Consider the following 15833-nt stretch of genomic DNA (forward strand, 5'->3'; position numbering starts at 1 on the left):
CAGTAAAAAAAAAAAAAAAAAATTCCTTCTATCAAGTGGTTTCCATTTTTGAAGAGATTTGCTGATTTGTTAGGGTGAAAAACAAGCACACTCACCGAAACCTAAAATATTCAGAGCTACTTGAGAGAAGTAACATAATCTCCATACAAATTGATAGTTAAATTATGGCTCTGACCTGCACTTTCCTACTGTATCTAGATTATTCCCTTCAGCAGAAATTACGGCATAATATAAAACACGTATAGTGGCGCAGCTCATTTCTTACAGCTTTCAGACCTTTTAGAATGGCTGAAGCTTCACTTTACTTTAACTACAGTAATATAGTTCACAATTATGCCTTTTAAGAAAGGATTTCTTATTAAGTAGAAGGAAAAGGGTATACAGACTATCTTTACATAAAGAGATGGATTTTGGTATCAGATTCTCAGCCTGGTCCTCCATGTACACTTGTCAGAAAGGAAGAGCAGGCAGATGAATTAGGTGACATAGGTTAATGAGGAAAATGTTCCTTAAATGTTACCGTGGATAAAAGGCATTTTAAATGAACTTGTCTATTCAATTCATCCCTATCTAATATGTAGAAATCTGTGGCACACTCTCACGGGAGTTTACTCCAACAACAGTACACTTCAGTTTCTTGACGGGACAAGGCAGGAATGTTAAGGGGAACCTATAACTTCTTTAGTGTCAAGCAACAAGCGAAACCCACATTTTCATCAGAGGATGAGATAAAAAGAACTTTCTTCTACCCATCATTTTCCCATTTTTGGAATACTACAGTGTAAAGTACAGTGTGTCTTACAAGAACTTGTTATCCATCATTGTGTCTTCTAACAGAGAATTGGGAAAAAACAGAACTCCTGCGTCATTGCAAGTTAATGGTTATGAAACTGGCTCGATCCTTCATAATGTTTTTTTCTCTTCCAATGTTCTAGTATTGTTTTAGTCAGACTATCTCCAACACCTTTCATTATTAATCTGAAGGATATCTGAAGGCAGAATGACTATTAAGCCAAATAAAAGTAAATTTTTGCAAAAATGGACCATACCCCATGTCTATTTTCATTAGTGCCTTTAAATATATAGCCTGTTAGTTGTGTTGCAATGTAAACAGTGTGTCTTTTTAACTTAGATGTAAACAGGTTCCTATATTGACAAAGCCCTGTCCAATAATACATCTCCTCACTAATAGTTATGTTCTTTTTTATTTTTAATTAAAGGAATAATTAAGATAATTCTGTTTAAATAAATCTACAGTGATGTCACCATACTTGCTGGGCTGTGCCAATAGATACCAGACTGTGTTCAGAACCAGTTAACAGCTTCAGATCTCCATTTTGAATTTTTCTCATGTTATACAACGGCTTAGTCTGCTTAAACCAAAGACTAGTCACAAGAGACTGTATTTAAATATATAAATTTTAAATAGGTGGTGTACTATGCAAATGCTTATCTAGGCATTGTCTGAATCTAAGCAATGGCAGCCTATACACTTTCTTTATAGTGTAATGTCATTTCCTAGCTAATAGAAATTGGGTATCTAGATATCATTTCCTAGACCTAAGTCTCAACAAAACAGGCACACTTCAGTACAGTAATACAGCCTCTCAGTACGTAAGAGGGGCAGCTGAGTGGCAGAAGAGATTCAATGTTGAAGAACGTAAAGTCATGCACCTGGGATGTAAAAATATCCAGGCCACTTATACCCTTAATGGGACTGCACTAGGCAAATCCATTATGGAAAAGGACCTTGGAGTCCTTGCAGTTAATAAACTTGGCTGTAGCAAACAATGCCAGTCAGCAGCATCAAGATCTTGAGCTTTATTAAAAGGGGCATAAATCCAAGGGAGGAGGGGATTATTATTCCACTGTATAGAGCACGTGTAAGGCCCCATCTAGAATATGCTGTACAGTTTTGCTCTCGAGTGCTCAAACAGGACATTATTGTATTAGAGAGGGTACAGAGAAGGGCAACTAAGTTGGTAAAAGGTATGGAAAATCTTAGCTATGAGGAAAGACTGGCCAAGTTTGGGTTGTTAATGCTGAAGAAGAGGTGCTTAAGGGGGATATGATAACTATGTATAAATATATAAGGGGATCATATAATAACCTCTCTAATGCTTTATTTACCATTAGGTAAAGGACAAGAGGTCACCCATTCCGATTAGAAGAAAAGCGGCTCTGTCTAAATATTCGGAAGGGGTTTTTTACAGTGAGAGCTGTGAAGATGTGGAATTCTCTCCCTGAATCAGTTGTACTGGCTGATACATTAGATAGCTTTAAGAAGGGGTTGGATGGCTTTTTAGCAAGTGAGGGAATACAGGGTTATGGGAGATAGCTCATAGTACAAGTTGATCCAGGGACTAGTCCGATTTTGGAGTCAGGAAGGAATTTTCCCCCTCTGAGGCAAATTGAAGGGGCTTTAAATGGGGTTTTTGCCTTCCTCTGTATCAAACAGCACGTTAGACAGGTTATATATAGACTTAAGGTTGAACTTGATGGACGTGTGTCCATCTAGCTTACTGTGTTACTAAGTTTTCAAAGGAGCAGGACTACAAAAATAACTAGAACAATAGCACAGCGTATAGTTCCTTCTATAGTATTAGGAGACAATGAATAAGCCTTTCAGCAATTTTGGTAAGTTTTCTCTCTCTTTTTTTTAACAGCATTTGGCACAAGAACATTTGTAAATCATATTGATATTCCAATATATTATCATAATACAACAGTAATGACTGTCTTTCATTTCATCATACATAAAAAAGGAAGAAAAATCTGGAGGATAACCTGGAGAACACTGGGTTAACTGGGATCAACATATTTCACTCTACGTAAAAAACACCTTAGAAATATTCTAAATACATTCAACTTAGGAGTAAAGGACAGGGGGATGCTGGCAATTTCAAGTACTTCTTGTGCAGGAAAATTAAGTCAGGGGCCAGCATTAAATATGGCTCCACAAAAGCTCTAGAAAAAAGGGGAAGTGTAAGGTAGCACAAAGGTCTAGGTTTTATATTTGACTTAGAATAATCCTTAAATACAGGTGGGCAAGACTTGAGTTCCACATAAGCAAAGGAAAGCCATAGAAATAAATAACAAACCATAAAACATGAAATCAAAAATATTTCCTTGGAAAAAACAAAGCCCAAAACAATGCTGTAGCATCCCACCACTATATTAATAGTTACACTAAATAAATTTTTGCCACTAATGGAGATTTTTTTTAAATACAGTAGATTGACATGTCAGGGCAGAATACAATGTAATGTGAGTCACGCTGCGCATGAAATGGATCTGTCACAGTGAAACCAGAGACGCATTTCTCTTTAGAATTCTAGACTCCTTCTATCTTTTCAGATTTCAACTTTGTCACCAAATAATTCAGACAAGTCTATTTCTAGAACACAATACAGTTGCTAAGGCTCATCTAGCATGGGACTAAGTCATAGAGACATAAAAGTATTTTAACGCAATGCTGATTCTTTTAAGTATTAAAAAAAGTGAAAAGCTATGAATGCGGGGGTGCACCCTCAATCAATAGCCCACTGGGTGCTCTGAGTGACACATAGAGGAAGAAGGATTTATTGAGTACAACCAAATGTTTGGAGAAAAATAATAAAAGTATGAGCTCCTTACTCCAATCTGTATCTCCAGAAAGTATCATTGCTTTAAAAAGTGTATCTGTCAAAATACCAACAAAGCTCAATGGAAATATGGCACGACACCAAGTGGTTAAAGCACAGGGTTTGCAGCAACACTTGGGAGTACGTTGAGTCATGGAAGTCCCTTCACCATGAGAAAGGTTTCTACATACTCCAATTTGGACTAGACTCCACTGATAAAATACAGGGCTTTGAGTGCTAATCCCTTTCTCCCACTTTCATCCAAGGTCTTCAGCTATGGTAAAATCAATGGATACCGACACCATTTTCATACACAGAACTCCCCATCCACCACTAGAGTTAGAATGCATACTGAAAAGTCCCTACTGATTAGATTTTTAAGTAAGAATGTGTGAACATTGCTTAAATAAACATTGTGCCTGAATTTTACACTAGCCAATAATGTACTGTTACTGGCTTCAGTTAAGGATATTCAAGTTCAGCTTTTGATACAGACACACACACTAGTAAAACAGTAAATACAATGTGGATAAAGCTTTACTAGACTGTGCATCTCTTGTGCGGCTGTACAAAGTGGCCGCACAGTTTCATTTACTGCACATAAACACCCATATGTAATAAAAGGTTGCCCAGTTGTAGTAACTCATAGCTCACACCAGTATATGCTATCTGCTGATTGGTTACTACAGGTTACTGCTCCTGTGCAAACTTAGTGCCTTTTATTATATAACCATTAAATAAACATTAAAAGTTACTTATAGGTCATGCTGATTGTTTTTTGCTGAGAGGTTTGTTTTTGTAAGTAAGTGTTAGTTGAAGCTTCTAAACCTGACTGTTTTGCCAACCTGACTGTCCCATCTCAGTCTGTCAGTTAAAGTTTCTAATGCTAACGGACTCCTGGCAGCCCCCTCATAGGCAATCACAGGGAGTCAGATAGTAATGTAAAAGCATTGGGCAAATACTTTATGGCAAAATTATAAGAAGCATGCAAAGTAAATTTTATGGTAGATATAAAAAAAGGTTCAATTTCAAGTGTCAGTATCTCTTTAAACTAATTCTTTCCAGCGAAATAAAAAAAAAAAGACAACAAAGGGATGTTTGTTGCCAAACTTTGCTAAGGCTGGTCTTATTAAAGCACAGAGGTAATTAAAGGCAATGCCATATTATCACTTCAGCCAGTATATTTCATACATATATTAGCAACAATGTTTTTTTAAGCATGTCATCAGATGCATTTTAATGCCCTTGCAATGACACCAGCTATGGTAAATCTTTATGTTCTAACCCTTATGAATGTTTATGTATCCAACACCATTTTTCTCTCTTCAGATTATTAAGCTCTTTGCTACAGTTATGTTTCACATGGGATAAAAAAAACTGTGAGCACTCCATTAGTATGAGTTGTGTGTCAAGGGATCAGTATAAATGACATCCCTTCTAAGCACCCACCTGACAATACATTACAGCTCCTCACGCTACTGTATGCACAAGCAGTCATATCTGCTTGTCAGAGTTACCGGTAAATAGTTCAGCAGAAGCGCTGCCATCATTCACATACTGTAGAGCTGTAATAGCTGGTACGGATGGTACCACTCAGTAGAAAACAGCGTTGATATATTACTTTGCTGCAATAATTAGGCTTTTGACAAATATAGTGAAAGAGTTCTGACAGATTTGTTTATGTGTTTTTACATAACTGTAGCAAAATAGAACGGGTTAGTAGCAGCTCGGCCATGATCCCCCACTTCCAGTACGTTAGTTCCTTTACCAAGTCGGCACTTACGTGTGTTGTTCATGAATGGAGCAAAATCTGAAAACAAACATTGTTGATATTGAAACATGCACATGCAGTCAGTTACATGAATTATCAAGATCAGGCCTGTTAATGGATTTTGGTTGCTGGGAAATTAAAATGAAGGAATGTTCTCTGTATTTAGGCAGCACAGGTGCCAGCAGCAATGGCTTCCTTTTCTTTAATATGTTAGAAAAAGAACGAGCAAAGCAGTCATTATATTTCACTGGTATTTTATATACATATTAAAAAAGATATGTTTAATTAACAAGGATAATACAGTACATAGCCTGAATAGGTCTGACGTTTTGTTCTGAATAACAGTAGTATCTAGCACTTAATTATATGTGACCTTGCAGAGGCAATGGAGTAGACTTTTATAATGATGCAGATAGAGAAGGGGGAAGAATGGCAGATTATATGAACAGTCTCTAGACATGACATTCCCAAAAAAAAAGATAATAACATTATATAAAATTCCTCTATGACAATTTATATATTAGTCTGTGAAGCATCTTAAAAGCTTCTGATAATTCTTACATCCCATTCAATACCTGGTTTAATGATGATTTGGCTTCCAGCAGGAATAAAAGGAGATTATCAAACAACATGGGGCTGTATGGAGTAATTATAAGAACTGCCCCATATGTAATAAAAGGCACTACGTTTGAACAGGTGCAGCCATAGCAACTAATAAGACGATGGCTTTTAAACAGGTGACCAGTAAATGCTACTTGCTGATTGGTTGCTACGGGATATAAGATCTGTAACAAACATTGCACCTTATATTATAGAACTCGTATTGGATTCTAAAGGCAGAGAAGACAGTTCAAGAATGGAACGAACAGCATTCCTTTATATTTTCTTATTTAGCACAAAAGTACAGAGAATTAGGTGTCTCAAGCAAAAGAGAACTCTCCAGTAATCTAGCAAGAAGCAGTATTAGAGGGAAAGAAGTTTTAGAATCCGGATACAAGTACTGAGCTTTGAGTGACAGTGTGTGATAACAAAAATTAGAAATCATAACTGTGCCTATGAGCCTCAGAGAGATGTTAATAACAGTGTAGCATTTCAAACTAGAATCCTGAAAATACATTAAACGATAAATGTCATGTTGACTCCCTTCTTATTCAGGGACTCCTTGTATTTCGACATTTTACTTACCATAGTCAGTGACAGATTTGGGGGCACGCTGTTCTGTCTCTTCATTCCTTTTCTTGTTCTTGGATTTCCAAGCATGATAAACCTTCAGTCTCCTGTGGAACTCTTCTCTACATGCTGCCAGGAGTTCAATATCTGTACATTTAGTTTAGAAGGAAAAGTAGTCGTGTCAGTGAGTCTATCAGAGGAGGAGAGGGTTCATGTTCTCGACAGTGACTTTACATATTTCATAACAAAGAGCCTCAAACACAGTGATGCAAATTCATATACAGGTATAGTATCTTTTTTCTGGAATGCTTAGGACCTGGAGAACTTTATGGATAATGTGTTTCTGGATAAGGGATCCCTTACCAGTATAATATATAAAACCCTTCTTCATTTTCTTTAGAATGTTAGTATGTTCAGCACACCGTGGCCAACAATAAATTGACCCCAGTGCTACCTATTGTAACATTTTACAAAAATCCAAAATAAAAGTGCACACGGGGAACCTTTAAAAAGTAATTAAAAATCCATAAGCTTATTTAATACATTAAAAGGTTCCCCGTGTGCACCTTTATTTTGGATTTATATAAATACACACACACATATATATATATATATATATATATACTGTATATATATATATATATATATATATATATATATATATATATATATATATATATATCCCTTCTTTATTCTCTTTAGAATGTCTGCATCTATTCATTGGAATTAAAATGGCAAACATAATTTTTCACTGTTATTAGAGTTGCTAATCTGACTTTATTATTCAGGTTTTTTCTTTTCTAAATGAGTGCTCGGTAGTCTATTGATACCTACTTTTCATAAAATGACACTGTAAAGCTTATGTGTTTGTTTCACTCTGCTATTAATCCTATTAAAGGGTTCTAAAGCCTTCGGTGTTGTAAATAACCCATTTCAGAAAAAGTCCCATGGCAACTCTGCCAGAATACTCTCTAATAAAGATAACAAGAATTTTCATAAAGCATAACAGCACTGCTGCGCTTAGAAAAGAAGGAATTAGATTTTAGCACCAAGAGAAATGAGAAACAAACACATTCTGCAAGCTCAGAGAAAAAAAAATCACCTTAGCATTTTGTTTTCCAAAATATAAGTGAAGCAATTTTTCCCTGAGCTGGTACTAAATATTACATATTGTTGCTGAGGCTCTAGTACAGCTATAAAATAAAGCTAAGGCTAAGACTAAGTATTCATATGTTCTCATCCTGCAGCCAAAAATCAGTACTTAAAAGATGGTTTCTACTGGGCAAATTCTGTATATTTTGAATAATAAAAAGTAATATCCAGTTGGTTGCAGTAAGCAAATGTTAAATTACATCTACAATCATATGAAAAAGTTTGAGAACCCCTCTCAGCCTGCATAATAGTTACTCCAATTTCAACAAAAAAGATAACAGTGGTATGTCTTTCATTTCCCAGGAACATCTGAGTACTGGGGTGTTTTCTGAACAAAGGTTTTTAGTGAAGCAGTATTCAGTTGTATGAAATTAAATCAAATGTGAAAAACTGGCTGTACAAAAATTTGGGTATCCTTGTAATTTTGCTAATGCATGTAACTGCTCAATACTGATTACTGGCAATACCAAATTGGTTGGATTAGCTCATTAAGGTGTGTCCAATCATGAGAAAGGTATTTAAGGTGGCCAATTGCAAGTTGTCATTCTGTTTGACTCTCCTCTGAAGAGTGACAGCATGGGATCCTCAAAGCAACTGTCTTAAGATTTGAAAACGAAGATTGTTCAGTATTATGGTTTAGGGGAAGGCAACAAAACGCTATCTCAGAGGTTTAAACTGTCAGTAAAAAAAGTAATCAGGAAATGGAAGGTCACAGGCTGTAAAACCCAGGTCTGGCAGGCCAAGAAATATACAGGAGCAGCATATGAAACCCCAAAGATCACCTCCAAAGACCTGCAAGAGCATCTTGCTGCAGATTGTGTATATGTACATCGTTCTACAATTCAGCGCAATTAGCACAAAGAACATTTGTATGGCAGGGTGATGAGAAAGAAGCCCTTACTGCACTCACACCATACACAGTCGCTTGTTGTAGGCAAAAGCTCATTTAGACAAGTCACAGTCATTTTGGAACAAAGTACTTTGGATGATGAGACAAAAATCAAGTTATTTGGTCATAACAAAAGCGCTTTGCATGGCGGAAGAAGAACACCACATTCCAAGAAAAACACCTGCTACCTACGGTCAAATGGTGGTTCAATCATGCTGTGGGGCTGTGTGGCTAGTCCAGGGACTGGGGCCCTTGTTAAATTCAAGGGTCGGATGAATTCAACCCAATATCAACAAATTCTTCTGGATAATGTTCAAGCATCAGTCACAAAGTTGACGTTACAATGGGGTTGGATATTCCAACAAGACAATGACACTAAACACACTTAGAAATCTACAAAGGCATTTATGCAGAGGGAGAAGTACAATATTCAGGAATGGCCATCACAGTCCCCCGATTTGAATATCATCAAAAATCTATGGGATGATTTGAAGCAGGCTGTCCATGCTCAGCAGTCATCAAATTTAACTGAACTGGAGAGATTTTGTATGGAAGAATAGTCAAAAATACCACCATCCAGAATCCAGACACTCATCAAAAGCTATAGGAGGCGTCTAGAGGCTGTTACATTTGCAAAAGAAGACTCAACTAAGTATTGATGTAATATAGTTACATAGTTAGTTACATAGTTAAATTGGGTTGAAAAAAGACAAAGTCCATCAAGTTCAACCCCTCCAAATGAAAACCCAGCATCCATACACACACCCCTCCCTACTTTAAATTAAAATTCGATATACCCATACCTATATTAACTATAGAGTTTAGTATCACAATAGCCTTTAATATCATGTCTGTCCAAAAAATCATCCAAGCCATTCTTAAAGGCATTAACTGAATCAGCCATTACAACATCACCCGGCAGTGCATTTCACAACCTCACTGTCCTGACTGTGAAGAACCCTCTACGTTGCTTCAAATGAAAGTTCTCTATATCTCTATGTACTGTACCTGTCTAATTTTGTTATATTGCATATTGCATATTTTCTGTTAATCCAATAAACTTTATGTCACTGCTGAAACACTACGGTTTCCATAAGGCATGTTATATATTAAAAGGAAGTTGCTACTTTGAGAGCTCAGCCAATGATAAACAAAACTCCAAAGAATTAAGAGCGGTTCCCAAACTTTTTCATATGACTGTAAATTAAATTTTGTGTTTATCTTTGACCATATTTTATCTCCATTGCATCTTAAAAAAAAAAAAGAGGAAAAAATCCTAGCCCCATGTTATTCGCCTTTCAAGATGACATAATTACTGTGAAAAATTCAGAAACAGAGCCATAATGAACTAATAATTAAATCCAGCAAATCGATACATAAACAGCTTGTAGCAAAAGCAACATACTGAGGACTTCTATTATTAAATATGCTTTGCTGAAAAACTCATCCTAAAAACTAGGTCGCATCCACGTTTCTAAATCATTCTCTTTAAAGATGTAATTGACTTTTCTGTCCAAGGTTTCAGCCTTTCATCCTTTTTAATACACCATTAGAAGCTCTAGTCTTACCTTGAAAAGTCACATAGAAGCAATTTCAGTCCATTTCAAAATAAAACGAGACAGGAAAGTCTCTTATGGCATGTCAGGAAGCAGAAGTTATTTGATAAAAAAAGAAGCTGACTATTTAAAGGTTCCTACAAGTTTCACCCATGTGGCAACATTTTGGATCACAAAGAAGGTTGATCTCCTAAATCAAAGGGAGAATTTAGAAAAACTGCCTATGATGTGTTAAAGCACAAGGGTATAAAATTTTTTTTGGAGGCTGCATAAGAAAATATATGAAAATGCATAGACAGTATGCAGTATCCATGTTCGAACTGCTACATACAAATTCTAAAATGTTAGGTGTTGTTGTGAGTGGTAACGCAAGGAGATATGGAAATAATTTCCTTATATCTGGGTATTAGTACTGGGAAACGCTGAAATCTTTCAACATCACTCTGATCTCCCAAGTGTTGTTATGAGAAATTGTGGCTGTCCATGAAATAGAACACAAGCACAAAGACAGACAAGTAAAGAAAGATAACCGCTATCACTGTCAAAAGTTTCAAGAGCAGGTATTTATTCCCCAAATGTTGATTTAAATACTAAGAACCCATTCATCCATATAAACAAATATTCACTCCATTTGTCCACCTGCATAGCAGAGGGCATACTGTATATTGCCTACTGTATGATTTCACATATAGGACTCAGGGTAGATACGTTTCACTTTCACTTGACTTTCAAAGGTTAAGCTGCTAGGCACTGGGATCATGTGTGAGATGTAGAAAAAAATACAGAAAGAAAGCAATACATGGGAGGGACATGGAGGCAGTTTTGTTTTATATGGATAATGATGGCAGTGCCAGGGTTGATAGGTTGGCAACCTATGGAAGGGGTACTGACACAACTTCCTGTAGAACCCCCCTTAAAGGAGAACTAAATCATAAAAATTAATATGGCTAAAACTGCCATGTTTTATATACTGAATTTATTGCACCAGCCTAAAGTTTCAGCTTCTCAATAGCAGCAATGATCCAGGACTTCAAACTTGTCACAGGGGGTCTCCATCTTGGAAAGTGTCTGCTCAGTGGGCTCTGAGCAGCTGTTGAGAAACTAAGCTTAGGGGTCGTCGTAAATTATCAAGCAGAAAATGAAGTTGGCCTGTAATATAAGCTGATGCTACAGAGCTGATTATTAAACTCTGATGCTAGTTGCACTGGTTTATGAGCTGCCAGGTAGTAATTATCTGTATAAATTACTAATCAGCCTTATATAGGGACATTTATATTGTATGTGTACTGTATATTGTGAGTTGGTCCCTAAGCTCAGTAAGTGACAGCAGCACAGAGCATGTGCAGTGAATCAGCAGAAAAGAAGATGGGGAGCTACTGGGGCATCTTTGGAGGCACAGATCATCCCTGCTAAAGGGCTGTGGTTGCCTTGGGTTGGTACTGAAGCCCAAAACACATGTACAAAATTTCTAGCCTACTTCTTTACTTTAACTTTCCTTGTCCTTTAACAAAGGCTACTGTGCCGAAACATTGGGGTATTCTCATTGCTGGCAAGTGAAAGAAATATATTTCTTTGATAAGATATCATTTTGATTGACTTTGATTGACAACTTCCTGGTACAGGTATGGGATCTGTTATCCAGAAAGCCCCAAATTACCTGAAGGCCATCTCCTTTAGACTCCATTTTAATCAAATAATTGAAATCTTTAAAACGATTTCTTTTTTTTTTTTTGTAATAGTTTCTTGTACTTTATCCAAACTAAGATATAATTAATCCTTATTGGAGGAAAATCCTATTGGGTTGATTTAATGTTTATCTGGAAATCCACAGGTTCCGAGCAATAACAACAAGTTAAATGTACTGCTGGGGAACTGGGGAACTGTTCAGCATACTACAGGATAGCACATAGAACCAATTGGTGATCTTATGGGCATCTATCACAAAAGCAGAAGTAGGGGACTAAGAGTGCAGCATGTACAGTATTATTTCTGCATTCTCTTTCCTAAAACCACATATTGGTCATTTAAATGCCTTTTAAGAAATTGCCATTTACAATGTTAAAATTATATCCCTGAATGGAATAAGCTGCTTTGCAGTCAGTTAGCTTACCGCATGAAGTATTGATTGCATCTCGTAGCTCTGCATATTTCCACTTGCTTAAATCTTGTTTTTTGACAGATGCAGCAGATTTTGTAGCTTGGACTTGCCCACCCCTAAAATAGTGAAACAATAGTTATTATTTTGTACAAGTCGCTGAATACCAATAAGTACCAAGGGAAATAATGACACTTGAAGGGGAAAAACAACTTTAAATCCTTGTTCAGTCTGCAACTAGACTAAAAAATACTCTCATAAAGAAACAGAAGGGTTATCGCTGAGTTTTGTCTAGAAAATGTAATAAAAACTCATTCGCTGACATAATGATTTTGCCCATCCACAGCTAAATTTGAAGAATATTAAGACCTCTATGATCTCCAGTAGTGATATACCTAGCACAGCAACAAAAGCCAAAAATGCACATAGAAATGGCAATATAAAATGTAATTTTCTTCTGGCTGATTCTTTGTACATTAAATACATGGTAATGCAGGGTTCTCTTTGTGTTAAAAGTTTATATTTTTCCAGTTTAATACACAAGACAGGGGCGTAACTATAGAGGAAGCAGACCCTGCGGCTGCAGGGGGGCCCAGGAGGTATAGGGGCCCCATGAGGCCCTAATTCATATACAATTTCAATAAATATTGGAGAAACAAGTCAACCTCTAAACATATTGGGGGCCTGAAAAATAATTTGCTGTGGGGCCCAGTAATATCTAGTTACGCCACTGATACAAGAGGTTTTCTCTACTTATGAAAGGTGCATAGTGCAACAAAAAGCACAAAGCACCACACATGGCCCTGGATACTCTGGTAGGGACAAGATGCAATTGTTAGGTGGATTGCATGCTAATAGCCTTAATGTTGTACTCGTTTATATATTAAGTACTTGTACCATGCCAACACCTTCCAACACCTTTTTCAGTTCTGTTGAATATTAGATAGTTCACCAGAGAGAAATACTTTTTAAAAAACACTTTCTATTTGTGACTGTTTTTCTAATATTGAAGTGGAAAGTTACAATTTTCACCTTTCTAAAGCAGCTCTAGGGGGGGGGAAGTGTCATTGATAGTGATGTGCGGATTTGACTCAAAACCCTCTGTGACCCATAGATTGAGCACCGGAAGGGCAGATTTGGGTTGAAATTTGGCCAACTTTCATCAAACACTAATAATTTAGACAAACCAGTACCCACTTGCAAATAAAACAGGTAACCTACTGGTTGTGGTAGGACTTCCAGATGTGGGTGTCAATGCAACTGGTTGGTCTGCGGTTCAAGTTGGGGGTCTTACCTATAACAAACTTTACTCATTAACACATCGTTTTAAACTTCCTGTTTAATGGCGGTAGGTGGGTCGTGGATCGGGTTGTGGATAACCCAGTTGCGGATAGGATAGCAGGTCCAAGTGGGTAAAAATGTGGGGTGTGGGTCTAGACCAGTGGTCCCCAACCAGTAGCTCGTGAGCAACATGTTGCTCTCCAATCTCTTGGATATTGCTCTAGGTGTCCTCAAAGCAGGTGCTTATTTTTGAATTCCAGGCTTGGAAGAAAGTTTAAATTGCATAAAAACTAAGTATAGTGCCAAGTAGAGCCTCTTGTAGTCTGCCAGTCCGCATAGGGGCTACCAAATAGCCAATTACAGCCCTTATTTAGCACCCCAAGGGACTTTTTCATGCTTGTGTTGCTCCCCAACTCTTTTTACATTTGAATGTGGCTCTCAGGTAAAAAAGGTTGGGGACCAGTGGTCTAGACTATACTGCAAACCTATTTTGTTGTATCCCTGCTTTGAATATATAAACCGTGTAACGAAATTCTTTCATAAAGTTTAAAATTGGAATCTTAAGTTGATCAAAACACACATTTTTTACCATTAAGAAAAAGGCTGCTACTGCAGAGAACAATGAGTACCTAAGTATATTTTAGCTCTTTTTGCTATAATCACACTATTCAAGGTTATTTAAATGTCTCGTTTGCTGCACTGCAGTGGTTCATGATTGTTTAACAGAGGAACTACAATAAGCATTCTTGCCGTTATTCTTCCAAAACAAAAAAAACGTGTCTGCTACTGAATGGTTGGATTTCTAGTTTTGTTGTTTAGTTTAGATTTTTGATTGGGTAATTACTAATTTAAATTACCATAGTCTAGAATACAGTGAAATAATTATTGAACTAAAAAAAAAATTATTAAAAAAGTATCATAGTGTGATGATTTTTAAAATAATTTACCGATACAGGTATAAGATCCCTTATCTGGAAACCTGTTATATAGAAAGTTTCAAAGTATGGGAAAGCCATCTCCCACAGACTCTGTTAAAAGCAAATATTATTATTATTATTTATTAATAATAATAATAAGTAGCTTATACTTGATTCTAACTAAGCTCCATGAATCCATATTGGTAGCAAAAAAACCCTATTGGGTTTATTCAATGTTTAAATGATTTTTAAGCAGACTTAAGGAATGGAGATCCAAAATACAGAAAAATCTCTCATCCAGAAAACCCCAGGTCCCAAGCATTCTGGATAATAGATCATATACCTGTATATATATAATTGGATTTAGTTTATTTTTGTAACCCACCTAGACAGAATCTCTGTCATTTCTTTGGCCATTTCTTCCCTGCAGAAAAAAAGTTGATAAATACAACTCATGTTAACCAAAATATATGGGAAAAGACAGAAATAATTATAGATCAGTAGATTCCGCTGCCCTCCCAACAGTACCTGTTTTGAGATTATTCTGACAATATTTTAGCTTAATCGATAAGGGGTTGACACATTCTGACCCTATGCTTCCTAATTCCTCATTATCTCAAAAGTCGCCTTCAGACAACTTTTGGAGTTATTATTATTCAAAATTTTTTGAGATAAAGTGACAGCTGTCTAATTACTATACCTGGCAGAGTTTAGGATTTTTTGCATTGTTAAACAGATGCTGTATACATTGAGTATACCCGTGTGATTTAAACTATGCAAATTGTATATAGAAATTCTATTTTTTTCAGTGCACTTAATCGCCCCAGGAACAAATAATTACAGTTCAGGAATATGTGCTTCCCAGAGAGAACTTATATCAGATTTGGGCATGCTGAAAGCAACATTTCTTGACACCGTCAATATAATTTTCATATTGTAACCATGGGGGCATAATATTATATGCATGTCTTTTTTAACCAGCCAAGTGGGATGATATGGTGGCTGTCACAAGACAGGACTTGGGGCTTTGGAACCATGTTATCTCAAGTCCCAAAGATATAGGCTAAAGAGATATTTCTATGTCATGATTAACTTGGTGAATAAGCTAGCACATTACTAAATACAACACATTTTCAGCATGTATGGTATAATCCCTTAACACAAACATCATATTTAAAGGGGAACTCCCCCAAAAAAAATAACTTGAGCTTTTTGAAAAGTAAACACAATTTCAAGCAATTTTGCAATATACATCAATTAAAAAATATGCAGACTTTTCATGATTTGTAATGGTTTGTAACAGTTCCCTAAGCCTAGCCCCCTGCCCTCCTGCTGATCTGTCTAACTACTTTGCTGAGCTGGCTGACTACTGTTACTTT

General features: G+C 36.5%; 1 protein-coding gene across 8 annotated transcripts in view; it reads right to left on the reverse strand.

The window, feature by feature from the left end:
* Positions 1-15833, reverse strand: part of myo6.L (myosin VI L homeolog) — a 120186-nt gene that overhangs the window by 2964 nt on the left and 101389 nt on the right. For 5 of the 8 annotated variants that reach the window (XM_041563109.1, XM_041563110.1, XM_041563108.1 and 2 more), the window contains 4 exons: positions 14840-14878; positions 12272-12375; positions 6580-6711; positions 5407-5433 (listed from right to left, as the gene is read on the reverse strand). In XM_041563109.1, the coding sequence (XP_041419043.1) occupies positions 5407-5433; positions 6580-6711; positions 12272-12375; positions 14840-14878 (302 nt within the window). The remainder of the gene's footprint in view (positions 1-5406; positions 5434-6579; positions 6712-12271; positions 12376-14839; positions 14879-15833) is intronic. The other 3 variants (XM_041563112.1, XM_041563113.1, XM_041563114.1) reach the window with 3 other exon arrangements.

The sequence above is a fragment of the Xenopus laevis genome, chromosome 5L (genome assembly GCF_017654675.1).
Source record: "Xenopus laevis strain J_2021 chromosome 5L, Xenopus_laevis_v10.1, whole genome shotgun sequence".
Classification (NCBI taxonomy): Eukaryota; Metazoa; Chordata; class Amphibia; order Anura; family Pipidae; genus Xenopus; species Xenopus laevis.